The sequence below is a fragment of the Leishmania braziliensis genome, chromosome 14, assembly GCF_000002845.2.
Source record: "Leishmania braziliensis MHOM/BR/75/M2904 complete genome, chromosome 14".
Classification (NCBI taxonomy): Eukaryota; Euglenozoa; class Kinetoplastea; order Trypanosomatida; family Trypanosomatidae; genus Leishmania; species Leishmania braziliensis.
The window spans coordinates 441,443-469,334 of record NC_009306.2 but is presented as its reverse complement, the minus strand read 5'-3'; the positions used below and the strand labels follow the sequence as shown (position 1 = coordinate 469,334).

The 27,892-nt window shown below is 62.2% G+C and overlaps 5 protein-coding genes and 1 pseudogene across 6 annotated transcripts in view; all 6 read right to left on the bottom strand.

Moving 5' to 3' along the window:
* Positions 1–12: 12 nt before the first annotated feature.
* On the bottom strand, positions 13–951 carry LBRM_14_1160 (hypothetical protein; the record flags this gene model as incomplete). The annotated part of the gene is made up of 1 exon (XM_001563352.2): positions 13–951. One exon carries the CDS (start codon positions 949–951, stop codon positions 13–15), a length of 939 nt encoding a protein of 312 aa, XP_001563402.1.
* A 1,447-nt stretch (positions 952–2,398) lies between these two features.
* Positions 2,399–3,610, bottom strand: LBRM_14_1150 (tub family protein-like protein; the record flags this gene model as incomplete). Its single annotated transcript, XM_001563351.1, has 1 exon — positions 2,399–3,610. One exon carries the CDS (start codon positions 3,608–3,610, stop codon positions 2,399–2,401), a length of 1,212 nt encoding a protein of 403 aa, XP_001563401.1.
* A 1,405-nt stretch (positions 3,611–5,015) lies between these two features.
* LBRM_14_1140 (conserved hypothetical protein) lies at positions 5,016–6,470 on the bottom strand (the record flags this gene model as incomplete). Its single annotated transcript, XM_001563350.1, has 1 exon — positions 5,016–6,470. One exon carries the CDS (start codon positions 6,468–6,470, stop codon positions 5,016–5,018), a length of 1,455 nt encoding a protein of 484 aa, XP_001563400.1.
* A 3,480-nt stretch (positions 6,471–9,950) lies between these two features.
* Positions 9,951–12,521, bottom strand: LBRM_14_1130 (conserved hypothetical protein; the record flags this gene model as incomplete). The annotated part of the gene is made up of 1 exon (XM_001563349.1): positions 9,951–12,521. One exon carries the CDS (start codon positions 12,519–12,521, stop codon positions 9,951–9,953), a length of 2,571 nt encoding a protein of 856 aa, XP_001563399.1.
* A 2,270-nt stretch (positions 12,522–14,791) lies between these two features.
* LBRM_14_1120 (putative kinesin K39) lies at positions 14,792–20,809 on the bottom strand (the record flags this gene model as incomplete). The annotated part of the gene is made up of 1 exon (XM_001563348.1): positions 14,792–20,809. The coding sequence occupies one exon, from the start codon at positions 20,807–20,809 to the stop codon at positions 14,792–14,794; it is 6,018 nt and encodes a 2,005-aa protein (XP_001563398.1).
* A 2,272-nt stretch (positions 20,810–23,081) lies between these two features.
* Positions 23,082–27,892, bottom strand: part of LBRM_14_1110 — a 6,647-nt pseudogene continuing 1,836 nt past the window's right edge. The window contains exon 2 of the mRNA in view: positions 23,082–27,892. This exon is cut by the window's right edge and continues 988 nt beyond it. Within this exon, the coding sequence occupies positions 23,082–27,892 (4,811 nt within the window).

Genomic DNA, 27,892 nt, shown 5'->3' with positions numbered 1-27,892 from the left:
CCACCCGCATCCTCACGCCACCTCCTTCCACACCATACCGCACGCACCAATGAACCGCATCGCACGCACGACGCGGCCGTCGCGGTCTCGAAAAACAATGGCGGCGGTGGCAAAGAGAGTGCGGTCCTCAAACTGGATTTCGACTTGAGGTGGCATAGAGACCGCGGCTGCCGGCTGTACGGCAGCAGCAGCGAGTGCAGCAGCATACCGATGACTCTCCTCAGCGATTGTGTTGAGCTGTTCGCTGAGTAGGTGCATGGGGGGGTGCTCGCGCAGCGCGCGGATCTCTTCCAGCTGCTCGGACCGGCTGCGGATAGTCTCCACGACAGTGTCGTCCGGCAAGTGCACGCGGTCGCGTGCGAACAAGAGGCACCTGCTGGCTACACGCTCCTCATCTTCACTGCCCTTCTTGTAGTGGAAGCGCTTCGACGCCCACTCGCGATCGCGCTCGCTTCGAAACGCCGTCGCGGCTGCCTCCGGCAGCAATGATGAAGCTCCTCCTTTCGAGTCTGTCCTTCCCGTCAGCGAAGACACGCTCGCCGGCGTCTGTTCTCTCGCAGCAAGGGCTTTCTTCGAACCAGAATTGGCCGGACTACCCACGGCGACAGGGGGGAACCACGCGTTGAAAGTCGTATCCAGGTGCCGCCGCTCGGCAACGTAGCGTAAGAAATGGCCCTCGGTCGGTCGGAGAAGGAACAGGCCGTAGATGGAAAAGGCAGGCACAACGAGACGGCGCATCCACTGAAAGAGTAACTCTCTGCGCCGAATCTGAGCTGCACGAGCTAGCCGCGTCGCGCTAGCTGCAGCGGCTTCGGCGCCATTTGAGGTCGAAGGGGACACGGTTGCGGTGCTGGCGATGCCCCTGCTGCTGCAAATCGAGCCACTACAGCACGGTCCCACTCTCCAGGTGCAGTAGCGAGCAAGCAGCGCACTGCCTCCCAACCGCCGCATGGGTCCACTGCAGTTCACGGTGCACCCGAGCACTCGATGACAACAGAGGAAGGTCCTTTTACAGTGCGTATCTGCTCGACTGGGGGACGTGTCCCGTCCTCCTCATAGTCGTGTGAGATGAACCTAATTTGCATGGAAGTGGATTGTTTCAAGGAGGAACGGCGGTGAGGAGACAGGCAATGCAGACGCGACACGCGGAGCGACAAGCGATAAGGTAGCAGAGACGGTGCAAGCAGTATGAGGATGGGGCAGTGGACATGCAGTGGGCACCGCCTCGTCAGCTGAGAATCGCGGTAGGCACTCCGCTGCCCAGCGAGAGGAAGACATTGGATGCAGTGTCGACTTGTGCGATAGGAGGACGGGGGCAAGTGAAGGCTTAAGTACATTGCGCCATCACACTCCGTGCCACCTCAACGATGTTGGCAGACACAATGGAGCGGGCAAGAACTGCGCTGATAGATGGAGCAATGGCAGCTCACCCGAAATAGTCACGCTCGTCCTCATACGCACACAAGCGCGCTAGCATGCCATTTAAACCAGCAGCAGGAGCCGCCTCCACAACGTTGCTGCTCTTACCTCGCCACCTGCATCCCCTCATTTGTGCAGGCGTGTCTGCGGATACGGTGTCACCTCTGCCTTCCGCCGTAGTACAGTGCGCTCTCTTGTGTCTCTGTGGGACTTGGCGCTTGGAAACGCTAACTCATACATGGCCATGCACGCCTGGATGAATGAATGCAAAGTTTGGATGGGAAATAGGCAGGCAGGCACAGAGACAGCCATGGAGGCAGACACCCACACCTACACCAACACCGACACACACGGAGACGGGCACATGTACAGAAGTGACTGTGGAAGGCTGAAATATTGGAAACAAACGAATAATAATAATAATAATAACGGAAGGAACGGACAACACAGAGAAACGCCAGCCCGCACGCGAGCCCGCAGAAAACACCACGCATCAGCCGATTGTCCCCTACGCGGTTGTACAAGCACTCGCTCATGGGAAGGGGAATGAAGCGGCGACGCATCTTTTCACCGATAGGCACACAGACACAGAGAGAGAGAGACACAACTCGGCTGCGGAGCTGAGTTGGGGTAAAAAAAAAACGCACGAAACACTTTAAGGTCGGGGAGTACAACAAAAACCCCTAAAATTGTAACGAACTGCAGATAGGGGGAGGGGAAAAAAACAAAAATAGCCACGTCAAACCTGCCATGAAGCGCGTGTGTGTGTGGAGTGGGGGAAGGGAAGGGGGGGGTGGAGGTGTGAGGTGTGAGGTGGGGGGAGGGGAAGGGGGGGGGGGGGGGGGCAGCCAGTAAAGAGGAAAAGGAAATAGCGACCGCCAGGAAGTCGCTCAGGCATTGGTGTGTTCCTTCACGTTACGCTTTTTTTTGCCTTCTAGCGTATCACAGTGGCACCTCACTTGCCCTCACACACGAGTACTCAAATGATCGCCTTGCGAGCCGTCATAACTGTGGTCGCGATCGCGGCTGCTTGAAGGCCGCAGAGCGGGTAGCGGAAGTCGAGGGCAAAGCGGTCGTCGCTCTGCTTACCGAAGAGCATGACCACCTTCCCAGGATCAGAGGCGGCGACGAGCTGGAAGTTCTTCTCACTCGCCTTCGTAGCGCGTCCGTGGAAGTCAAGTTTGTGCCCACGCAGCACGCCATCCCATTCAGGCGTCTTGCTGTTGAGGACAACTATGCTTGGACTGCAGGGGCTTCTCCGGTACTCGCTGGCCAGCACCCCGTGCGAACACCGCTTTTTTTGCCGACCACATGTCTCGCCGCTGTTTAGTGCAGACGCGCTGTTTGCCCTGGAAGAGTCGCCCACAGGCACGCTGCTTGGGGCCGCGCTCGACGTGGTCAAATACGCCGGGTCGACGTCGTCGTCAGAGTTCTCCGTCGCCCCACCGAGGCTCCCGCGGCCGTCGCGCAGGAATTTGACCTCGCCGCCCTCCAGTGGTTTGATGTACCCAGACGCCGGGTCGATAGCCGGCAGCAGCACTGTAAGCGACGACTGACTTGTGTCGGCGAAGTTGTGCAGAAGAACCGCGAGAATCTCCTTCCGAGTCGCCTTGCTGCCCTCGCTAAACATCACCATCTCCATCCCATTGCCGCGCCGCGAGAGCTTGCCGACGAAGCTGCGCGTGTCACCGTCCAGCTGTTGCTGATTGATAGTGAACACAATATTGGCGCCGCCTTGCGTGACAGGGTACAACTGCCCACTGGCCCCACTCGATGTATCCTCGACCTTTATACGTGACCTAAGACTGCGCGGGACGGCGGCTAGTACAAAGTCGTTTGTGCACTCTAGAAAAAACTGAAAGGACTTGCGGGTTCCGGGCAGCAGCGATGTGATTCCGAGGCCCTTGAGCTTGCGCCGCTCCAGGTAGCACTGCAGTAAATGGCGCCGGGGGCGGTAGTAGATGCGCTCACGCGGGTCCATTGGCAGCACTGACTGCGACATGCTGTACATAGAGGCGGCGTCGCTTCCCTCCTTGCATGTGGGCATGATGATACTGCACGCGCGCCCGCTACCCGGGCATGCACCGCTTTCTCCTGCGACCGCCCCACTGGCAAGTGACGGTGCAGTGTCGCTGCCAAAGGCGCACCGCACGACGTCCTCCGTCAACCTTGCTGGAATCACGGCATTCATGTCGACGCTGGCGTCGATGTGGGTAGACGCGTCGAGGGTGCACCCCTTTGACGACTCATTTCGCCGCCGCTGCTGGTGGCGGTGTGATCGCTTTCTGTCCGGAGTTCTGCCCGCGCTAACGGACCCGTCGGGCCTGGAAGAGGGATTGGAGTGGCGGCGCGGCAGCTCAGGTGGGCCCTGTGAGGGCGGCAACGGTGGAGAGGGAGACGGTGATGCAGTCATACCTGTCATGCCCACTGCGTGTGAACTCTGAAAACACGGAACACCACCCTCACGCCGCCGCGGCGGCCGCGGCGGTTGCGAGCTCCTCGGTGGAATAGCTGGCCGATGGGATGCAGAGTCCATCTACAATATTGTCGATAAATGCAGAGCTCTTCCTCCTTTAGATGTGCATGTGTGTGCATGAGAGGAAGGCGAGGGATATGTGAGCGAATTAAGAAGGAGACAAATGATTGAGCGAGAGGCCGAGAAACAGCCGGTGGGGGCAGAGATTCATCGCAGAGAGGCAGCAGCATGCAACGGCGCACCATGTTGCAGCCCCTCTCCACCCTCCCTCTCGCACTACGAAAGAGCGAGGAGAGAAGGAGCGCACATCAAGAGGTTCGTAACAGAGAAAAGACCTCCAGTTGGCTCGGCTGATGAGGGTTCCCGGCAGGGACAATCAAAGGGCAGAGGGGGGGAAGAAGGCACGGCATAGCATGGTAGCCACAGGTGTCTACAGCATCGTTCTCTGCCCTCTGGCTGATATCAGGGGGGAAAGCACCTCACCGCGACACGGGCCGCCATGCCCGTGGTTAATCGGCTACAATGATGGCCCAGCCCCTGCCGCGCGCTCTTCTGGAGTGTGCTGGAGTGCGTGTCTGCAGCCTACTGCCGTTTGCTTCGCTATTTTTTTTAATGGGGAAGGGGAGAGGGGAGGGGGAGGAGCATAACGCCGTAAAACTTCCTTCGACCTGGGCGGCGCTTGTATGTCTGCGTGAAGGCGTAGGTGGGTGCCTCTTGTTTGCTTGTTGGTCGCTGGTGCTATCTGCCTGCGCGGGTGCGCCACAACAGCTGCTTCTACCGCGACGCTTCAGCAGTCACCTGAGATGCCCGCCGCCGCTCCTGCCGCTGTGTCGATGTCACACAGATGGGAGGGAAGGGAAGAGGGGGTGTGGGTGGGTATCCGCACTTCGTGCGGACACGTCAGTCCGGAAAGAGGGAGAAAGTGGCTGCCCACGCGCATGCACATCCAAAGGCAAAGAGAGGGAAACAAGCACAACACACAGACGAGAGCCATCGAAGCACGTGAGCATCAGCGCAGACATACACTCAAAGGAGGTTTACTTAAACGCCCACAGACACACGCGAGCACACGCACACAGAGAGTGGAGAAGAAAGCGCTGGTAGCGGGTGTGGTCCCGCATTAGTCAAGGAGTTCAAAGTCCAAGTCGTCCTCATCGTGGGCTACCTTTGAGCGACGCTCTGCCGCATGTCTCTGGTGGTAACCATCCGCATCCCCGGCACCCGCCGCCGCCCCTCCTACATCGCTGGCTACGCCGGGTGCACGACTCGCGGCCGTCTGATCAACAAGGACGTCATAGCACGCCTTCTTGCCGGCATGCTTGCCATGCTCAATCTCGCGGAGCACATACGTGACCCGGTCGCCCGCCTTCACCCTTGAAGATGCGCTTGATAAGTGGAAGAAGATGGACTCACCGCTTAGGTCGTCCTGGATGAAGCCGAAGGCATCAGCCCTCAGCTCTCGCACCACGCCACAGAACCGAGACTCACTCGTCATTGTTCCCGGAGCGGCGTCGGCCAATATGAGCGGGCGGCCAACGGCGCCCTTGCGGCGCTCCATCGATGCGTCAATAATGACGCGCTGCGCCTCGAGCTCCACGCGCTCTCCAACGTCGGCAGAGGCACCTGCGTCAGTCGTGGCTGTCGCCGTGAAGTCTTCACTGCCGCCACTGGGCACAGGAGCGGCAGGCCCTAGACAGAAGCGCACGTAGCGGCCGGGGCGCAGCTCGGCGCCTAAGGCGAGATCCACATTCTCTGACGAAAAGGGGAAGCGCGGCGCATCTTCGTGATACTGCCGCCGCGTGTCCAGCTCGGCAATCATGCCAAGACCTTCCGCCGCATCCCACTCTACAACTTTCCCGTAGAGTGTCAGCGGAGATATCGGCGTCTCCTTTCCGGTGTTGGCGTCGTAGTACCGGAGATCGACGGCGATGTGATTCGCCTGAGATTGGGTGTCGCGCGTGGAGGCGTCACTGTTCTCTTCTGACCCCCCTTCTGGACTGTCCAGCGAGAACTCGGCCGCATCGGTAGAGGCCAAGACTGCGTGATCGCCGTCGTTCTTACGGCTTCTGAGCGAGTTTCCCGCTACTCGACGATTGATCCCCTTCCCCGGGCGCACTGGAGTAACCGCAAACGAAACCCGCTCCCCCTCTGTCACGTAGAAGCCCCCCAGAAGTGCGCTGCGGGTGAAAAAAAAACACTTCGGCAGGTCCTTGCCCGCCTCCGCCGGCCCCAGCGACGTCAAACAGTCCTTCTGCAATTTAACGTCCTTGTCGCCAGTCGCCGCGGCCTGAGGTTCAAGAGCGACGTACCTGCGCTTGAGAGGGTGCGCAGGTGCAGCAATACCCTCAGCCAGGACAAAGCCGTAGCCGCGACGATGCTTGAAGGCCGTCACGGTGCCGTGCAGACGCACAGCGCTGTGGCTCGCATCGTGCGGCTTGCCTGGCACACGCGCCTCAAAACGTGCGAAACAGAGTTTAGAGCTATGCAGAATACCAGCGCTACGGCCGAGTCGAGCAGGGGTGTTCGAGAAGCCACGAAGCGAGAGTCCACTCGTCAGCGCGCAGCTCAAACCCATCCTGCTTCCACTGCTGAGAGAAGCGGCGGCAACAACATCATTGGGACGAAAAAGGCTGGGGGGCGGCAATGCCGCGGGGAGCGTGAGCAGGACACGGCGGGAGAAGATCGACAACATTCTAGGAGCTTGGCGGGCCTGTGCGCTACAAGCAAATCCGCGCAACGCACTCTTTATGCGTGTGCCCGTGCCTCTGCCTTGTGGATATGCAAGACGCGTGTGCGTATCCCAACAAGTTGACCCACCCACGGCACCTCAAAATCTAAAAGAGGAAAGTGTACTACCGATGACTGTCAGTGCACTAACGGTGTTTTGGGGTCTGTCTGTCCCTTCCCTCACGAAAAAAAAGCGGTGGTACGGCCTTGAGTGTGCCAGCTGCTCTGTGAGATGGAGCGGGGGAAACAATGGAATGTAACCGACGCGCACAGAGGCACAGACAATCGGGTGTGTAGCTAAACAACGGACCAGCCCTGTCGATGAGCTCTCGGGTGCCAGAGCGTGGGAGTGTCCGCTTCCACTGGAAAGAAGTGTGCGTGTGTATGTGTGTGTCTTTTATGAAGCTCTTGCGTATGACAGGGAAGGTGCGATGCGCTAGGAGTTGTTTGCCAGCGAAAAGAGAAACGGCAGCGAGAGAGAATCAGCCAAAAAAAAGGTCAGTGGTGGACACGCCAGCAATGGGGAGAGAGTGACCCACTGCACACCGCATAGCGAACCGTATGCAGCCAGCAGCGGAGGGACAAGAGCTCACGGATACAAAGGGAAAGAGAGGCAGAAGGGCAAGAAGACAAGAGAAAATGAAAGCAAGCAAAAGAAAACCGACCCACAACAAACCACTGCGACCACTTTAGAGGGGGGATGCACAACGAGGAGGGAGGGGACAACAGACCGACGCCGGCACGCATGCCCACCACGCGCATTTACAATGCACAAAGCCCCTTCGCTGTGTATACATGACCGCCACTAATTTCGCTGATGCGCTCTCTTGTCTTGTTTGTCGCCCCCTCAACTAGGCGTGGATCGTTGGAGAAAAGAAACGTGCACTCCCTGCTGATCATGCGTCGTCAAGTAACTCGCTCTGTGGGCATACACCCGCACATTTCCTCTGCCTACTTGACCTTCGACTCACTTTTTCGTCTCCAGCACTTCGGCCTTGAACCCCTCAGTCAGCAACTTCGTGCGTTCCAGCCCGAGTGCTGCCGTTTGGCACAGCTGCGGTAGTGAGAAGCCCTGAGTCAGACGCCCATCTCTCTTTCCAGGCCTCTTTGATGTGGCCTCAGTGGACGAATGGGCCCAAGCGGAATGGTGCGGTGTGGGGCCGTCGTATTGTTTCGCCTTGAGTGCGTCTGCGAGCACATTGGCTCGCATGAAGAGCCCGTAGACATCGCTGAAGCGCTGCTATGCCATGCACTTGGCAAAGGTCAGGGGAAGTTGTGTCGTGATTCTCGAAAAGGGCATGCGTGCCTACCCTGGGACGATGACGGACGAGGGCTGAGTCGAAAATGCCCCGATGCATCGCGCTGGGAGTGCTATCCCGGGTTAGAATACCGGCTACCCCATGATACCGCGCATGCAAGGGGTGTGTGGTAGCTTCTCTCCGTAGGTGCTGGCCTGGGGTACAGCCTCCCGGATCGCGTCTGCTGGTAGGGTGGCCAGTCCGGTGCACTGGCAATGGAGTGGCGTTGTGGCGTGTAGTGGGTTGGTGAAAACCAATCCAAAGCTCGTGGCTTGTCCGCTTTCCGTGTGGAACACGCCACCTCCTGGGAGCATCTCCCATCCGCCTGCTCCTGCACTGTCCCTCTCCGGGACACCTGGCGGGCAGTCTTCGTCTCCCTTTTTTCTTGAGAGTTGTCACCACTGGTGCTCCTCGCGTGGGTTTCTTTTGCTCCTCCTCAGCGCTGCCTCCGCGGAATGCGCCTCGGCAGCTGCCCCGACTTAGTCCCCGACCTCTGTGGCCGTAGTGCTCTGGAGTAACCACCGCCGCAGCGGTGGTATGGATTGGCTTTGCCGCATGTTTGCCCTCAGAGCCTTTGATCTGGCGATTCACCTTCTCAACTGGGGCAGATGCGAGAGTGTGCGAGCTTCCTCGACATGCACCCCACGCCTGCCACACACGCTTGGTTCCCTTGGGCGTCGTGGACGGGAATATGCATCCGCCACCAAGCGATGCGTTGTCCTCCAGTTTCTTGTAAAACCCTGCCACAGCACTCTCCGTTCCGCCAATCAGGCTACCGCTTGCTGCCTTCACCTCAGCCTGTAAGAAAGGTGCGTTGAGCGCGCGTTGCTTTAGGGGGAAAAGAGGGTACTGCAGTCTGGCAACTCGCTCACCAAGGGGAAGCCACCGTGCCCTCCCGGTGCCAGAGGCTGGCCACAAGCCAATGATGCGTTTTGATGGCGTCATCAGTACTGAAGTGGAGGATCACATGCATCAGTGCGTAGCTTGCGTCGCTCAGGTCATTTGAGAAGAGCACGCACTAGCCCAGCCTCACCGCCATGGGAGTCAAATGGCCTTGCCGGGCGAGACTCACGGAACTCTCCTCTCCTCTCCTCTGGCTCTCAGCGAGCCCCAGGCTTTTGGTGTGCTGCTGCTTCCTTCCTCCCAACGTGCCTCAGTCTTGATCTGCTCCTTCATCCACGGGTAGACTAGTAACTGGTGCTCGCGCATACGTCTCTCCCCCATGAGGTACGTCACGCTTCTCATGCCTGCTTCGGGCTGCCCCAGAGCTGAGAGGGCCGCCAGTACCGCCTCATTTTCTGCCTTCAGTTCCACCGCTGTGTAATCTTCCACGTTACCTCTCAAGGAGTGCAAGACGACGCTTGCATTCGTCTGCTACCGACTCTCTGGTGTTCGGCATGTTTGAAGCGAGGTCGTCCTTGCTGGGTGACAACTGGTAGCGAGACGGACGCAGCCCTTTTCGTTGAGCAGGTTTGTCGTCTACGAGAAGGGGAAAGAGGATGGAGAAAACTGAACGGAGTGAGAGGTGCGCTCTGGAGCTGCAATGCTGTGCAGGTGAAGGAGGGGATACGTGTAAGAAGCCACGCAGGTTAGAAAAGGGGAGATTTGCTGGGTCACGAGGCTGCACTTCACTGCCCTCTCCTGGGCCCGAGAAAGATGATCCTTTCCTCGGAGGCTGCCACTTGCTAGTGGGTAAAACGTTCAGCAAAGTGTAAGGAATGCCTGATGTCTCGCTATCGCCCCGCGGAGATTTCAAACCTAAAGGAGAAACCGCGCTGGCCGCCGCTGCTCACCACTACCATGGGTTTCTAGCATGCGGTGCAAAAGTTGCCTTCATCCACCTCTGCCAGTGATTCGTTCTGAGTCGACTCCTGTCTTAGACTTTGTAGGCTGTCTGTTGTGCATCAGCAGGGTACAGAGTCTGTGTGCATGCATCCGAGGAAAGCGTGGGGAGGGAGAGAGGTGCGTGTCCGTCATCGCCAGGGCGCCATTCGCCTCTCCCCTCCGCCGCACACCCCAATCTAACAGCACTACACCAATGACGCGGCCAAGTGCAGAGTGTACACGTACCCTCTCGCCGTACTCGCAAACAGCCACTGCCCGTCGCAGGAGAAGAACACAGAGCTGATGGCCGCGCCTACCACGTCCGCTTGGCCCAGCGAAGCATCTACATTCTCGCTGTCGACGACGTCAGCCTCATCGTCGTCACCGCCAAAGCCAAAGGTGCCACCACCGGCGGTGATGCCGCCTGCTCCCGCAGCTACATCGCTCGGCCCTGAGACTACCCAGAGGACGCCGTCCGATGACGTGTTGCCACGAACGCGATGGCCTGCTTCACGCAGCGACACGGTCGCCACAGGTGTAATTATGCTCGTGTTCACGGCCCACACGGTCACCAGCCCGCTGGCATCACCGGCAGCGAGGACGCCGGGCTTCGTCGGTGACCAGCAGACGCTCGTCACGGCCGAGGAGAAGCCCTCGAGCGGGGTGACGGAGCGGTCAAACCAGGCGACGCAGCTGCCGTCCGTCGCCGCTGACACGACACAGTCACAACCCCGCAGACCGTTGGCTGCCGTCTGCAAAGACATCGAGACGATGCGACCTCGGTGCGGCTGCAGTGCAGGAGCCGGGACACGGCGCGCTGCCGTGGCGGTCGCTAGTGATGACGATGACATCGCGGCGAGGCGGTGGTACATGCCTTGTTCAGGAACAGCAGAAGCCGCAGCACCCGTGGGGTACTCGAGCGAGCCTGTCACAGGCGTCGGCGGCGCGGCACCTGCGACGTCACGAGACGAAGCGGTAGAAGCCGCTGCGGCGGTGTTCGGGTACGCCAGCGTGGCGGTGACATCGAGTGTCCTAATAACTGTCGACGAGGTCGGTAACGGACGTGGCGGGCCGTAGTACTGGAGCTCGATCGACTTCGCATCCCTATTCGCGCCGACGAGAAGCGCACCAGAGGTGGTGCCAATGAACACCTTTGTCATGGCGTCGGTGCCGGCCCGCTCCACGAACTGCGCCGTTACCCCAATACTGCCCATCGGCTGAATCCCGAGGTACGACAGGTAGGACGCCGTTGGGTGCAGCGGCTGCAACGCTGTCCAGGTGCACACCTTGCCCTCTTGGCTGATGGAGTAGAGACGGTGACAGCTAGCGTCCCCGTGAATCGCCATGCGCAGCACCGGCGCCTGGTGTGCCTGCGGCGACGGAAACGACGAATGGACTGGACGCTGAGGTGGAAGCAGGAGAGTTGTCGTGGTGCCTGTCGTAGCCAACGCCCGCTCCAGCAGCCGGCGCGGCTCCATCTGTGCCCATACCTGCCCGCTGGACCACTGCACAATGCGGCCACACCGGGTCCCACCGAGCAGCGTCGACGGCTGCAATGGATGGGCGAGCAGCGTCGTCACTTCCGAGTCGCACACGAGAGGGAGTAGAATCACAATGTACTCGGGTATCGCTGTTCTGTCGCCGCACACGTTGCTCATGAATCCACCACCAGGAGCCGCTGTAGCTCCGGTAAAGGGGGCTTCCTTTCGGGGAATCGTGTTGGCAGGAAGAGGCACGAGGAACCACGTGAGCACAAGTCCGGGAGACTCCTTCGCCACCGCCAGGGCCGACTCCATCGTGGTGCGCGGCACGGTCGACGGTGCGGTGGAGGAGGAACCCCACAGGTACCCGCAATCCATGGAGGTACGCACCCCCGCAGCAGCCGCAGCAGGGGCACCGGCGCGCTGCAGGGACGTCCCGAGAGAGGCTCCACCTGTGTTGGGCATGAACGCCGGGTCCAGTGCGCTGGCGCTCCTGCGATTGTCCAGCCCCGCCGGATCAGCGCCGCCATGGCAACGCATATTGATGGACAAATCACCGCCATTGCTGCCGATCATCGCAACCTGGGAGTCGCACGATCCGTATGCTGCTGCCACGCACACCGACCACACCGTCGACGAGGACATCGTGGCAGCACTGCCCATTCGTTGAGCGACAGCCTCGCCGTCATAGGGCACGAGGTACGAGGCGGAGTCCAAGATGACGCGTCGGCGGCTACGTTCGACAGACCCGGCCACATCCCCGAGTAGCACAGAAGGGTTGAAGACGCAGACCAGCTGTGTCGCCGCATCCCCAGTGTCATCCCGCGTTGTGACACGCATGCACTTTCGTAGGAAGTCCCAGCCCCCAGAGGCAGCCAGACCCCCCTTTGTTAGAGGTGCGGCGGCGACCGTTGGGGTGAATGGCGGCAGCGCTGATCGACGAAGCGACCCAGCAACAGGACGCGCAGTGGGAGAAGTGTCGGAGGAGTCGTCCACAGCGGAGCACACCGACGTGCTCTCCTTGCTGACTGACACCACACAAATTGATCGAGGCGAGACATCCCCGTCGGTGGCGGCAACTTGCGCCGGTGAGGGTGCGATGTGCTTACTCGGGGCCGTTGCGCGCCCCTGTTGTGCAGCTGGGGTAGTCGGCGAGACCGCCGTGACAGGCGATGAGGCTGCAGAGGAGGCGGCAGTGTTGGCGGCGGCTGCGGTGTGAGTCAACGGTAGAGGTGACCGCCCTCCATCGTTGCGACTACCACCCGGCTGTGGCAGTGCCGACTTTGGCGAAGACATGGTGGCTACCGCAAGGAGACTCCTCGTCAAGGACGTCGAGCTGCTATCCGAGTTCGAGGAACGGCCTGAGATGTACTGTTCCACTATTTGCTGCTTCGCTTGCCGGGCGGCGCGCAGCGCCTCAAGCTGCTTCCGCTTTTCCGCAAGATCCATCGTAACGGTGCGGCTGAACGCGTATTAGCGGAAAAAAAAATAAAAGGAACAGCGAGGTAGCTTCCAGAGGGATGAGGAAGAGATGTGAAAGTGTCGACGCTAATCTGAAGAGAGACACGGTATGAGAGGAACAGTGCTGTCGGAAAAGGGAGGAAAATAGCGTGCAAGCGGTCGTAGAGGGCACTCAGAGACCCTCCGCGGAGGGAAGCGGGGAGATGGAGAACAGGGGAATGAGGTGCAGTTCGGATGATCAAGCAGAAAGTCCAAATCGGAGCCCTTGCGCAGAAGGCAAATTCAATGAAGTGAGAAAAAGGGGGGAAGAATGAGAAATGACTAAGATAACGACGAGACCCGAAACCACGCGAGGGGGGCGGAGGGAAGCAGAGAACATACACGCACCTACTCACGCACACAGACAGAGAACCTCTTCCCTCCCCCTGCCCGCCGGCTCTCCAACAGCCGAAGAAGGGAAAAGGGGAGAGAAACACACGGGCCCACGTGAAACAGCGACCACGAGAAGACCACCCACGCAATGCGGATAAGGAGAGCAAGGCGAGGGGGGCAAAGAGTGGTCTCTCCTTGTCCGCCTATGCGCGTGTAGCCCCCTGTGGGTGTATATGTGAGAGGCGGTTGAGGCAGTGGTGGCAATGGTGCTACACAAAGTGCGCGCGATTTTTTAGCTTTCTTGGATGTGTTTGCTGGTTGTCCTTGTCGTCGTGGAAGGGGAGGGGAGGCGTGACGATTTTCCTTGCCCCTGTTGTTTCGCGTGCAGCACAAGTGAGAGAAAAAAGTTGACTTCTTTCAGAGAGACGCACCGCCGCGTGATGAGGTGCGCCAACTAAGCCGATGGCTCGCGGTGATTTGGTGGATGACGAAGCTGCTCACTCTACTGGCGTTCGCGTGGGTGGGTGTACGGGTGCGACAGTGTGCATGTGCATTAGAAAGTGAGGGGGGAGAGAGAGAGAGAGAAGCAGAGACGGAAGGAGATGCGAGGAGGGACAGAGAAAGAGGGTACGTGGGTGGAAGAGAAGCTGCAATGATGAACACTGACTGCACACACCTACACGAGCGATGAGAAAGGCCAGGAGAACGATGGTAGGCCGCATGTACAAGTGCTTCTCTCTTTGTCTATGGGCCAGTGATAGACAGAGATGAAGCCTGTGCTCACACAAGCGAGAAAGGAAAGGCGCCCTCACCCCTCCACAGTGATCATATCCTCAGTCATTGAGGGCCTCGTCGGGGGAGGGGAAGGGGGAAGCGTTGGCGAGCAGGTTGATCCCCTCTCACGCCTCGACTTTGCAAGAAGCAACCATAGAAACTAATCCACCACTCACCCCTACGTGAAAGGATGGGCCCTTTTCTTACTGTCGATGACATCCAGCTCACCTGCTCACTTATGCAGTCTACTGTGTCGAGGTAGGGAGAGAAGGGAGGGGGGGCACACACGTCGAAATGGGCAAAGGCTCGAGTACCACACGCGCACAAACGTGTGCACGAGGCCACCGTATGGGGAGTACAGGGCGAGACCACAGAAAGACCAAAAAAGAAAAAATGCGCACAACGATCCAGGCGACGACCCCTCGAAGGACACGAGGAAAATAAAGATGAAAAAAAAAAAAAGAGCGACGCGCAGAGAAGGAGGACCACAAAAAACAGCAAGGCAATCCTCTGGAGATGCATTAGACGTAGCGCAGAGGCACACCCCTGCGGGAAAGGGAGACCGGGTGTACGTTGATGAGGAGCTGCGCTAGCCTCTCGCTGTTGTCCTTGGCAACCCATCGATATGCACAGAGCCAAGAAGCACAAACGCCACTGCCTACGTACATCGCTGTGCATCTGAGCACAGAGAGAGAGCGCGCACGTCAGGGCAGATAACACGAAACACAGATTCAAAACAGAAAGAAACGAGAGAACGACGCTCAAGTTCATCCATAAGGCCGAGCTCCTTTTCAATCGACCTCCAGCATTACTTTCGCCACAACGGAGCGAGACAGAAGAAGTTGGAACATTCAACTTTTCTAAGATTTCCTCATCAGGTGCACGTTGAACATAGCAAAGCACACCATTCTGCATAAAATACAAAACACCTCCAACGCTCCCCTCCCCACATCCTTCGCTTAAGCAGCATTTTTCTGCAACGCCTTCAATGCCGTACGGGTCGCCTTGAAACACTCCTCTACCGACTGCTTTGATGTCACACCCGGGACAGTCACAACAATGCTACCCAGGTTCTCCCTCCGTGCCTCAAAACGCGCATCCAGCTTTCGCCGTTCGCCCTCCGAATGCACATAGCCCTCCTGTAACTTTGCTTTATCCTTTTCGAGCTTCCGCTGCGCCCACACCGCACAAGCAAGCTCCTCAGACAAACGGTTACGCTCCTCATCAGCAGCACAGAGCGCACTCTTGCATTCACACAAACTCTGCCGAAATTCATTTATGCCGGAGGTCAACATGGCAGTCATCTCTTCAGCTTTGGAGAAACGCTCTGCAAAATCTGCCTTATCTTCAGCAGCTTGAGCAACAATCAAAGCCAAACCATCCCTTTCAGCAGCAATGGCACCTATCTCATTCTGCAAAGCTTCATTAACATCCCGCAAGGCAGATAAAGCGCCGACTTCACCTAAGAGAGAATTCTGAAGGCGCTCCTTCTCCGCGCCGGCCTCCTCCAGCTGGCCGCGCAGGGCCTCGTTGTCCTCCTTGGCCGCGTCCGCCTCCGAGGTCTTCTCCTCCAGCTCGCCCTGCAGGCGCTCCTTCTCCGCGCCCGCCTCCTCCAGCTGGCCGCGCAGGGCCTCGTTGTCCTCCTTGGCCGCGTCCGCCTCCGAGGTCTTCTCCTCCAGCTCGCCCTGCAGGCGCTCCTTCTCCGCGCCGGCCTCCTCCAGCTGCTGGTGCGCCTCCTCCAGCTGGCCGCGCAGGGCCTCGTTGTCCTCCTTGGCCGCGTCCGCCTCCGAGGTCTTCTCCTCCAGCTCGCCCTGCAGGCGCTCCTTCTCCGCGCCCGCCTCCTCCAGCTGCTGGTGCGCCTCCTCCAGCTGGCCGCGCAGGGCCTCGTTATCCTCCTTGGCCGCGTCCGCCTCCGAGGTCTTCTCCTCCAGCTCGCCCTGCAGGCGCTCCTTCTCCGCGCCCGCCTCCTCCAGCTGCTGGTGCGCCTCCTCCAGCTGGCCGCGCAGGGCCTCGTTGTCCTCCTTGGCCGCGTCCGCCTCCGAGGTCTTCTCCTCCAGCTCGCCCTGCAGGCGCTCCTTCTCCGCGCCGGCCTCCTCCAGCTGCTGGTGCGCCTCCTCCAGCTGGCCGCGCAGGGCCTCGTTGTCCTCCTTGGCCGCGTCCGCCTCCGAGGTCTTCTCCTCCAGCTCGCCCTGCAGGCGCTCCTTCTCCGCGCCCGCCTCCTCCAGCTGCTGGTGCGCCTCCTCCAGCTGGCCGCGCAGGGCCTCGTTGTCCTCCTTGGCCGCGTCCGCCTCCGAGGTCTTCTCCTCCAGCTCGCCCTGCAGGCGCTCCTTCTCCGCGCCCGCCTCCTCCAGCTGGCCGCGCAGGGCCTCGTTATCCTCCTTGGCCGCGTCCGCCTCCGAGGTCTTCTCCTCCAGCTCGCCCTGCAGGCGCTCCTTCTCCGCGCCGGCCTCCTCCAGCTGCTGGTGCGCCTCCTCCAGCTGGCCGCGCAGGGCCTCGTTGTCCTCCTTGGCCGCGTCCGCCTCCGAGGTCTTCTCCTCCAGCTCGCCCTGCAGGCGCTCCTTCTCCGCGCCCGCCTCCTCCAGCTGCTGGTGCGCCTCCTCCAGCTGGCCGCGCAGGGCCTCGTTGTCCTCCTTGGCCGCGTCCGCCTCCGAGGTCTTCTCCTCCAGCTCGCCCTGCAGGCGCTCCTTCTCCGCGCCCGCCTCCTCCAGCTGCTGGTGCGCCTCCTCCAGCTGGCCGCGCAGGGCCTCGTTGTCCTCCTTGGCCGCGTCCGCCTCCGAGGTCTTCTCCTCCAGCTCGCCCTGCAGGCGCTCCTTCTCCGCGCCCGCCTCCTCCAGCTGCTGGTGCGCCTCCTCCAGCTGGCCGCGCAGGGCCTCGTTATCCTCCTTGGCCGCGTCCGCCTCCGAGGTCTTCTCCTCCAGCTCGCCCTGCAGGCGCTCCTTCTCCGCGCCCGCCTCCTCCAGCTGCTGGTGCGCCTCCTCCAGCTGGCCGCGCAGGGCCTCGTTGTCCTCCTTGGCCGCGTCCGCCTCCGAGGTCTTCTCCTCCAGCTCGCCCTGCAGGCGCTCCTTCTCCGCGCCCGCCTCCTCCAGCTGGCCGCGCAGGGCCTCGTTGTCCTCCTTGGCCGCGTCCGCCTCCGAGGTCTTCTCCTCCAGCTCGCCCTGCAGGCGCTCCTTCTCCGCGCCCGCCTCCTCCAGCTGCTGGTGCGCCTCCTCCAGCTGGCCGCGCAGGGCCTCGTTATCCTCCTTGGCCGCGTCCGCCTCCGAGGTCTTCTCCTCCAGCTCGCCCTGCAGGCGCTCCTTCTCCGCGCCCGCCTCCTCCAGCTGCTGGTGCGCCTCCTCCAGCTGGCCGCGCAGGGCCTCGTTGTCCTCCTTGGCCGCGTCCGCCTCCGAGGTCTTCTCCTCCAGCTCGCCCTGCAGGCGCTCCTTCTCCGCGCCCGCCTCCTCCAGCTGCTGGTGCGCCTCCTCCAGCTGGCCGCGCAGGGCCTCGTTGTCCTCCTTGGCCGCGTCCGCCTCCGAGGTCTTCTCCTCCAGCTCGCCCTGCAGGCGCTCCTTCTCCGCGCCCGCCTCCTCCAGCTGCTGGTGCGCCTCCTCCAGCTGGCCGCGCAGGGCCTCGTTGTCCTCCTTGGCCGCGTCCGCCTCCGAGGTCTTCTCCTCCAGCTCGCCCTGCAGGCGCTCCTTCTCCGAGCCCGCCTCCTCCAGCTGCTGGTGCGCCTCCTCCAGCTGGCCGCGCAGGGCCTCGTTGTCCTCCTTGGCCGCGTCCGCCTCCGAGGTCTTCTCCTCCAGCTCGCCCTGCAGGCGCTCCTTCTCCGCGCCCGCCTCCTCCAGCTGCTGGTGCGCCTCCTCCAGCTGGCCGCGCAGGGCCTCGTTGTCCTCCTTGGCCGCGTCCGCCTCCGAGGTCTTCTCCTCCAGCTCGCCCTGCAGGCGCTCCTTCTCCGCGCCCGCCTCCTCCAGCTGGCCGCGCAGGGCCTCGTTGTCCTCCTTGGCCGCGTCCGCCTCCGAGGTCTTCTCCTCCAGCTCGCCCTGCAGGCGCTCCTTCTCCGCGCCCGCCTCCTCCAGCTGGCCGCGCAGGGCCTCGTTGTCCTCCTTGGCCGCGTCCGCCTCCGAGGTCTTCTCCTCCAGCTCGCCCTGCAGGCGCTCCTTCTCCGCGCCCGCCTCCTCCAGCTGCTGGTGCGCCTCCTCCAGCTGGCCGCGCAGGGCCTCGTTGTCCTCCTTGGCCGCGTCCGCCTCCGAGGTCTTCTCCTCCAGCTCGCCCTGCAGGCGCTCCTTCTCCGCGCCCGCCTCCTCCAGCTGCTGGTGCGCCTCCTCCAGCTGGCCGCGCAGGGCCTCGTTGTCCTCCTTGGCCGCGTCCGCCTCCGAGGTCTTCTCCTCCAGCTCGCCCTGCAGGCGCTCCTTCTCCGCGCCGGCCTCCTCCAGCTGCTGGTGCGCCTCCTCCAGCTGGCCGCGCAGGGCCTCGTTGTCCTCCTTGGCCGCGTCCGCCTCCGAGGTCTTCTCCTCCAGCTCGCCCTGCAGGCGCTCCTTCTCCGCGCCGGCCTCCTCCAGCTGCTGGTGCGCCTCCTCCAGCTGGCCGCGCAGGGCCTCGTTGTCCTCCTTGGCCGCGTCCGCCTCCGAGGTCTTCTCCTCCAGCTCGCCCTGCAGGCGCTCCTTCTCCGCGCCCGCCTCCTCCAGCTGCTGGTGCGCCTCCTCCAGCTGGCCGCGCAGGGCGTCGAGTCCACTTGGTGGGTTATTTCGACTTTCATACATCTCCTGCATGGCGCGGAACGGGTATGTGTCCAACCGTTGCTGAATTTGGTGTTTGGAGATGGTGATGGGGTGTTGTACGTTAAATGTTGCCTGAAGACTCCCGAGTTGGAAGTGGAGCGATGTTATATGGCTCTGTCGGACATGGCAAGCAAGGGCAGCTTCAGTGCGGAAGATGCTGTGGAGCTCCAAGGGTTTTTTTTGCAGAAGAAGCTTCCACTCTGTCTGGGGGAAGCTCTTGGTGTGCGAGGTAGTTTCTGTGGCGTCTTTGGGATCGGGAAAGGTCCATCGCTCGTCGAAGTAGGCAAGGTCGATGGCGATCTGCCGCTGCTTCTGGAGGGATTCAGAGAGGCGCTGCTCTTCGTCCTGCAACTGGGCCAAGTGAGCAGAGAGCTTTTTGTTTTCGTCGGTGGCAACTTTTACTGCAGCACTGTAGGCACAATTTTGAGCCTCCAAGTGAGCGACTGCGGCAGTGGCGCTCTCCAGTTGTCCACGCAGCTCATGAGCGCTGTGAAGTGCCTTTTCTAACGAAGCGTTCTTGTTGTCCAATTCCTTCGTAGTCTCATCAAGCTGAGTCCGAAGAGTTCCGTTCTCTAGGGCAGCAGCTTCCAACTCTCGCCGAAGCTGATCAAGCTGGCTGTTTACGTCGTTGAGTTGGTGAGCGTGCTGCGCAGCTGCTGCAGTGGCATCTGCGGATAGCTTCTCGTTCTTCATATGGGCATCAGTCAGCGCTGATTCTGCCTGTCGCAGCTCCTCTTTAAGGTTGGTTACCTGAGACTGAAGCTCGCATGACGCCGCCGTCAAATGATCCACGCTCGCCTGAGCCACATCTACCCCTTGGCGGCATTCTAAGAGGGCGGTGCTCAAGATGGCGTCCATACATCGGCGCATATCTGTTACATAGTCTCGGAAAAAGTTGCTAAGATGAAAGTTACGCTCATCTGCCTCCCTTAACTGCAAGAGCAGCGTATCATGCTGTCGCCGTTCCTCCTTAATACTCACCTGCCATTCCTCTTGGTGATTCGCTATCGAACATTCCCGCCGCCGCATCTCTGCACAATGCTTCTCCAGGGAGGCCTCACGAGCACGCAGAAGAGCCTCTTTCTCGCGATGCAGATCGTGCAACCGCTTGTTCTCCAGCTCCATTCTCTCTGCCTGCGCTCGGCTAAGCGCCACCTCCTGCTCGAGTGCATCAGCCCGTTCCAACAGCTCCAACCTCTCCGCCTCCGTCGCTTTAAGCATCAAGTCGCGAATCTCATTCTTTTCACGCTCCCGCTCCAGCGCCTGCAGATCCGCCGCACGCTTCTGCGCCTCCGACTCCAGCAGCGTAAGCTTCTCCTTCAGCTCAGACACGTACGCAGGGTCGCCGCCGGCCATCGCCTTCCGCATGTCCGCCATCTGCTCCTCCAGCTCGCGGATCCGCCGCGCGCGCGGGTCCTCGTTCACCTGCGCGACGTTCACAATGTCGCGCGCGCGCGACGCGTACCGCAGCGTGCTCAGCGTCTCCTCGTAGTTCAGCGCGCTCGGGCTCACAGTCGCAATCATGAACGTCTTCGAGTTCCCGCCAAGCGAGTCCCGCAGGATGAACGTCAGCTTCGAGTCGCGGAACGGCGCAACGGTGTACTGCGCCCTCGCGCCCTTCTTCGCCATGTCCGCGAGCACGTCGATCACGCGCCCCAGCGTCGTCAGCGACAGGTTGATGTGCGTCGCCTCCTTGAACTGCTGCCCCTCCACCTGCGACTGCGCCACGCGCTCAGACCCCGCAAGGTCTACAAGGTTCATCCGGCTGTTCTTGCCCGCAGTCCGGATCGTCTCCCCGCTCGTCGTCGTCATCGTCCGCTCCTCGCGCAGCAGCAGCATGATGATCGCGTGGCTCCGGCTGCTCCGCTCGTTCATCTTCGTCGCAGCAGTGTGCCGCACGCCGTTCCCCAGCTCGATCAGCCGCACAACGTCGTCCAGACACCCAACCTCCACCACCCGCTGCCCCTCCAGGAACACCCCGCGGCTCGGGTGCTCCCGCACGTCCACGTGCACCTCCTCGCCACCGTCCTTCGCGCCCTTCTTCCGCTTCCCAAGCAAGTCCGACACGCGCTCGTTGTACACCTCCACGTACCCGAGCTCCACGCTCCACCGCGAGTGCCCCTCCGCCTCCACGCTCGCCTTCCGCTCAAAGATCTCCAGGCAGATCCGCGGCGTCACACCGCTGCCCTCACCGCCAAGCGTCTTCACGTCCGCACCCATCATCGTGTACGTCTTCCCGCTCCCCGTCTGCCCGTACGCGAACAGGCACGAGTTGAACCCGTCGAACGCGTGCTGCACCAGCGGGTGCCCGATCGTCCGGAAGACGTCTGCCTGCGTCGCAGGCCTCGCGCCGCACGCGTCCGGCGTCTCTACAGACCAGAACACGTGGTCGAACTGGAAGACTGTACCGTTGCCCCTACGAGAACTAACCCTCGTTGGACGCGTAACGCTGCCGTCGTCGTCGTGAGTGTCGAGAGAAGCCGAAGTTACGCTGGCGGATGAGAGGAGTCGCACGGTGCCGCTGGCAGTGTCCACACGGAGGCAGCAGTTCTTTGACGCGAGATCAGCGGAAAGCTCTCTTGGGCTGAACGGCCTAGCGCGGATCGATACTTTGATTGAGTCGGAGGAGGTGACTGGTGGATACACAAAGTTGCTGCTGCTGGTGCTGAGGGTAGAACTCCGTGCATCGGGGCGCGACGGTGCGCGGTGTGGAGATGATCGAACAGAGAACGACATTGAGAAGACCGGGTGAGGGCAAACACGCCGCTGGTTCGTTGTGTAGAACCTCCAAGTTCGAACAGACAGCGGCAGAGCCGTTGAGGAGGACTGATCGTATGTGACGGGGAATCAAAAAAAAAAAAAGACTGAAGCATGTAAGCAGAACAGGAGGAGACACACACGTCAACCACAGAGGAACCGCAGGAGAGGCGACCTCGTGACGAGAAAGGGTCGTAGAGGGCGCGGACGAGAGATGTTGAAAGAAGAGCAGGAGAGGAGCGCTTTCGTGGAAAAGTAGCGACAAGAGGTGGGTGGGGAGTCGGAGAAGAGGGAAAAGAGGGAGAAGAGGAAGAAAAACGTGAGAGTGACGCGTTGAGAAGGCGTGGCAGCTGAGGGGAGGGGGGAAAGGCCCGACAGTGAAGCAGCGCAAGGAAATCAAAACAACCGACAGACAGACAGACAGACATATATGTTTGTGTGTGTGTGTGTATGTGTCTCTGTGTGTCTTCAAGTAGAGAAGCAGACGGCGTAGCAATAAATGGTACTGACGGCCGATGCTCTCTTGTGCTGCACTTCTGTGAGTGTGTGCAGGTGTTCGTGCGCTACACCGTACCTCTAGGCGATGGATGCCCTTGTGAAGGGATGATAGTCTCTATGCCACCCACTGTGTGGGTGTGTGTGTGTGTGTGGGTGTGTGTGTGGGTGTGTGTGTGGGTGTGAAGGGGAAAGAACGCGTGCGTCGAGGTCTGAATGTCTCGATGTAAAGTAGCCACAGATGACGAGGCGGCGTGCGGCGTGCGGCTTGCGATTGTTATTGACGTCCGTACCCGGCAGAAAATAATGGTCGTGCGTGTGCCGCAAAAAAGGGCGTAGTGCCGTGTGAGTCGCTCGGTTGGCGTTTGCGAGCACCGCCACCTCCACCCCTCAACCGTGAGGGAAGGTAAAGAGAGAGCGAGAGAAACAAAAGTGCCGTTGCACCGGTACGCTCGCATGCGTTGCTACATACACCGAAGGCACAGAGAAAATGTTAAACACCACACGCGACCGTAGCGGAAGCGACAGACAGAAAAACAGGGGGAAAGAGAACGCGGCAGGCCGCGCCGGTAGGCGGGTAGGTTTGTGCGTGATGGGCAGAGGTGGGGAACAGGTAGATCCAATGAATGCGGAGCCCAAGTCCGTCAAAGGGCGGAGAAGCATGAGGGTCAACGTCACCAGACTTGTCTCCCGGTGTCCGAGCTCGCTGCCAACGCAACCGCAGCAGTATTTGACCTTTCACGTGATTGGTGGGCACAAAAATAGACATGTCACTCGCAGTCCACAACAGGCTTGTACACCCTCCATGCCACCAGCATACCTTACACGCGAGAGTTAGGAGAAATCTCGTGCGCAAACGAGCAGCAACAGGCATTTGCCATCCACGCAAAGCTCCACCACGATAGTGTCAAGCGCTACTAACACCCTCGTTTACTTTCCCTGAGAACGACCCGTGTACTCCTTGGGTCTGCCTCAACCTCCTGCCTTTAGTAATGGACTTCAAGCACCCCAACTAAACAGAACGGCGACGCTATAATAACAACCGAGTCCGCACACGTCTAAGGCTGTCGACAAGCCGAATGACCACCACGCAAGCGTCACCGCGTCAAAGTCTAAAAACAGGGACAGTAAAACTAAAAAGCATAAGGACTGTACAGCAAATACCATTCTGTCACCGACACCGGCAACTCCACGCAAAAACAAAACCAACACATTCACTCGCATCATAACTCCTACACCACACTCACTCCTTTCGGTGAAGGGCATCACGATGCGCTTGCAATCGGGCAACATCGATACGCTTTTCAGACTCCAGAACTCGCACCTTCTTCGCATACTTCACTGTATCAACCTTCAACTTTTCGCACTCCTCTTTGAGCCCTGCAACACGAGCTTCACACTTACACTTTGTCTCCCTCAACACCGCTTCTATCACAGAAACCTTTCTCTCGGACTCCCGCAGCCGCTCCTCCAGCTTCGCCGTCGTGCTGTCACGCTCCTGCTCCACCAGCGTCTTCGCAGCAGCAGTGGACGCCAGCTGGCTCGCCAGCTCCGCGGCGCGATTCTTGGCATCCCTCATCCGCTCCTCCAGGTTCGCCGTCGTGCTGTCACGCTCCTGCTCCACCAGCTTCTTCGCGGCAGCAGTGGACGCCAGCTGGCTCGCCAGCTCCGCGGCGCGCTCCTCGGCACCCCGCAGCCGCTCCTCCAGGTTCGCCGTCGTGCTGTCACGCTCCTGCTCCACCTGCTTCTTCGCAGCAGCAGTGGACGCCAGCTGGCTCGCCAGCTCCGCGGCGCGTTTCTTGGCGTCACGCAGCCGCTCCTCCAGGTTCGCCGTCGTGCTGTCACGCTCCTGCTCCACCAGCGTCTTCGCGGCAGCAGTGGACGCCAGCTGGCTCGCCAGCTCCGCGGCGCGCTCCTCGGCACCCCGCAGCCGCTCCTCCAGGTTCGCCGTCGTGCTGTCACGCTCCTGCTCCACCTGCTTCTTCGCAGCAGCAGTGGACGCCAGCTGGCTCGCCAGCTCCGCGGCGCGTTTCTTGGCGTCACGCAGCCGCTCCTCCAGGTCCGCCCTCGTCATGATGCGCTCCTGCTCCACCAGCGTCTTCGCGGCAGCAGTGGACGCCAGCTGGCTCGCCAGCTCCGCGGCACGTTTCTTGGCGTCACGCAGCCGCTCCTCCAGGTTCGCCTTCATCATGATGAGTTCCTGCTCCAGCAGCGTCTTCGCAGCAGCAGTGGACGCCAGCTGGCTCGCCAGCTCCGCGGCGCGTTTCTTGGCGTCACGCAGCCGCTCCTCCAGGTTCGCCGTCGTGCTGTCACGCTCCTGCTCCAACAGCGTCTTCGCGGCAGCAGTGGACGCCAGCTGGCTCGCCAGCTCCGCGGCGCGCTCCTCGGCACCCCGCAGCCGCTCCTCCAGGTTCGCCGTCGTGCTGTCACGCTCCTGCTCCACCTGCTTCTTCGCAGCAGCAGTGGACGCCAGCTGCCTCGCCAGCTCCGCGGCGCGCTTTTTAGCGTCCCTCATCCGCTCCTCCAGGTTCGCCGTCGTGCTGTCACGCTCCTGCTCCAGCAGCGTCTTCGCAGCAGCAGTGGACGCCAGCTGGCTCGCCAGCTCCGCGGCGCGCTCCTCGGCACCCCGCAGCCGCTCCTCCAGGTTCGCCGTCGTGCTGTCACGCTCCTGCTCCACCAGCGTCTTCGCAGCAGCAGTGGACGCCAGCTGGCTCGCCAGCTCCGCGGCGCGCTCCTCGGCACCCCGCAGCCGCTCCTCCAGGTCCGCCGTCGTGCTGTCACGCTCCTGCTCCACCAGCGTCTTCGCAGCAGCAGTGGACGCCAGCTGGCTCGCCAGCTCCGCGGCGCGCTCCTCGGCACCCCGCAGCCGCTCCTCCAGGTCCGCCGTCGTGCTGTCACGCTCCTGCTCCACCAGCGTCTTCGCAGCAGCAGTGGACGCCAGCTGGCTCGCCAGCTCCGCGGCGCGCTCCTCGGCACCCCGCAGCCGCTCCTCCAGGTTCGCCGTCGTGCTGTCACGCTCCTGCTCCACCAGCGTCTTCGCAGCAGCAGTGGACGCCAGCTGGCTCGCCAGCTCCGCGGCGCGCTCCTCGGCACCCCGCAGCCGCTCCTCCAGGTCCGCCGTCGTGCTGTCACGCTCCTGCTCCACCAGCGTCTTCGCAGCAGCAGTGGACGCCAGCTGGCTCGCCAGCTCCGCGGCGCGCTCCTCGGCACCCCGCAGCCGCTCCTCCAGGTTCGCCGTCGTGCTGTCACGCTCCTGCTCCACCAGCGTCTTCGCAGCAGCAGTGGACGCCAGCTGGCTCGCCAGCTCCGCGGCGCGCTCCTCGGCACCCCGCAGCCGCTCCTCCAGGTTCGCCGTCGTGCTGTCACGCTCCTGCTCCAGCAGCGTCTTCGCAGCAGCAGTGGACGCCAGCTGGCTCGCCAGCTCCGCGGCGCGCTCCTCGGCACCCCGCAGCCGCTCCTCCAGGTTCGCCGTCGTGCTGTCACGCTCCTGCTCCAGCAGCGTCTTCGCGGCAGCAGTGGACGCCAGCTGGCTCGCCAGCTCCGCGGCGCGCTCCTCGGCACCCCGCAGCCGCTCCTCCAGGTCCGCCGTCGTGCTGTCACGCTCCTGCTCCAGCAGCGTCTTCGCAGCAGCAGTGGACGCCAGCTGGCTCGCCAGCTCCGCGGCGCGCTCCTCGGCACCCCGCAGCCGCTCCTCCAGGTTCGCCGTCGTGCTGTCACGCTCCTGCTCCACCAGCGTCTTCGCGGCAGCAGTGGACGCCAGCTGGCTCGCCAGCTCCGCGGCGCGCTCCTCGGCACCCCGCAGCCGCTCCTCCAGGTCCGCCGTCGTGCTGTCACGCTCCTGCTCCACCAGCGTCTTCGCGGCAGCAGTGGACGCCAGCTGGCTCGCCAGCTCCGCGGCGCGCTCCTCGGCACCCCGCAGCCGCTCCTCCAGGTTCGCCGTCGTGCTGTCACGCTCCTGCTCCACCAGCGTCTTCGCGGCAGCAGTGGACGCCAGCTGGCTCGCCAGCTCCGCGGCGCGCTCCTCGGCACCCCGCAGCCGCTCCTCCAGGTTCGCCGTCGTGCTGTCACGCTCCTGCTCCACCAGCGTCTTCGCAGCAGCAGTGGACGCCAGCTGGCTCGCCAGCTCCGCGGCGCGCTCCTCGGCACCCCGCAGCCGCTCCTCCAGGTTCGCCGTCGTGCTGTCACGCTCCTGCTCCACCAGCGTCTTCGCAGCAGCAGTGGACGCCAGCTGGCTCGCCAGCTCCGCGGCGCGCTCCTCGGCACCCCGCAGCCGCTCCTCCAGGTTCGCCGTCGTGCTGTCACGCTCCTGCTCCAGCAGCGTCTTCGCGGCAGCAGTGGACGCCAGCTGGCTCGCCAGCTCCGCGGCGCGCTCCTCGGCACCCCGCAGCCGCTCCTCCAGGTTCGCCGTCGTGCTGTCACGCTCCTGCTCCACCAGCGTCTTCGCAGCAGCAGTGGCCCCCAGCTGGCTCGCCAGCTCCGCGGCGCGCTCCTCGGCACCCCGCAGCCGCTCCTCCAGGTCCGCCGTCGTGCTGTCACGCTCCTGCTCCACCAGCGTCTTCGCGGCAGCAGTGGACGCCAGCTGGCTCGCCAGCTCCGCGGCGCGCTCCTCGGCACCCCGCAGCCGCTCCTCCAGGTTCGCCGTCGTGCTGTCACGCTCCTGCTCCACCAGCGTCTTCGCGGCAGCAGTGGACGCCAGCTGGCTCGCCAGCTCCGCGGCGCGCTCCTCGGCACCCCGCAGCCGCTCCTCCAGGTTCGCCGTCGTGCTGTCACGCTCCTGCTCCAGCAGCGTCTTCGCGGCAGCAGTGGACGCCAGCTGGCTCGCCAGCTCCGCGGCGCGCTCCTCGGCACCCCGCAGCCGCTCCTCCAGGTTCGCCGTCGTGCTGTCACGCTCCTGCTCCACCAGCGTCTTCGCGGCAGCAGTGGACGCCAGCTGGCTCGCCAGCTCCGCGGCGCGCTCCTCGGCACCCCGCAGCCGCTCCTCCAGGTCCGCCGTCGTGCTGTCACGCTCCTGCTCCAACAGCTTCTTCGCAGTAGCAGTGGACGCCAGCTGCCTCCCCAGCTCCGCGGCGCGCTTTTTAGCGTCCTGCAGCCGCTCCTCCAGGTTCGCCGTCGTGCTGTCACGCTCCTGCTCCACCAGCGTCTTCGCGGCAGCAGTGGACGCCAGCTGGCTCGCCAGCTCCGCGGCGCGCTCCTCGGCACCCCGCAGCCGCTCCTCCAGGTTCGCCGTCGTGCTGTCACGCTCCTGCTCCAGCAGCGTCTTCGCGGCAGCAGTGGACGCCAGCTGGCTCGCCAGCTCCGCGGCGCGCTCCTCGGCACCCCGCAGCCGCTCCTCCAGGTTCGCCGTCGTGCTGTCACGCTCCTGCTCCAGCAGCGTCTTCGCAGCAGCAGTGGCCCCCAGCTGGCTCGCCAGCTCCGCGGCGCGCTCCTCGGCACCCCGCAGCCGCTCCTCCAGGTCCGCCGTCGTGCTGTCACGCTCCTGCTCCACCAGCGTCTTCGCGGCAGCAGTGGACGCCAGCTGGCTCGCCAGCTCCGCGGCGCGCTCCTCGGCACCCCGCAGCCGCTCCTCCAGGTTCGCCGTCGTGCTGTCACGCTCCTGCTCCAGCAGCGTCTTCGCAGCAGCAGTGGCCCCCAGCTGGCTCGCCAGCTCCGCGGCGCGCTCCTCGGCACCCCGCAGCCGCTCCTCCAGGTTCGCCGTCGTGCTGTCACGCTCCTGCTCCAGCAGCGTCTTCGCAGCAGCAGTGGCCCCCAGCTGGCTCGCCAGCTCCGCGGCGCGCTCCTCGGCACCCCGCAGCCGCTCCTCCAGGTCCGCCGTCGTGCTGTCACGCTCCTGCTCCAGCAGCGTCTTCGCGGCAGCAGTGGACGCCAGCTGGCTCGCCAGCTCCGCGGCGCGCTCCTCGGCACCCCGCAGCTGTTCTGTTATTCTTGATATTGTCTCTGAAGCTGTATTCTCTGCCTTGCCTGCTGCTGCATTCAGTTCATCAAGCTCAGCAGCAGCTTCTGCGTCGAGCTCGTCAAGCGCGCGCTCGCGCAGCTCGTCTTCCCACTCCGTTGCTA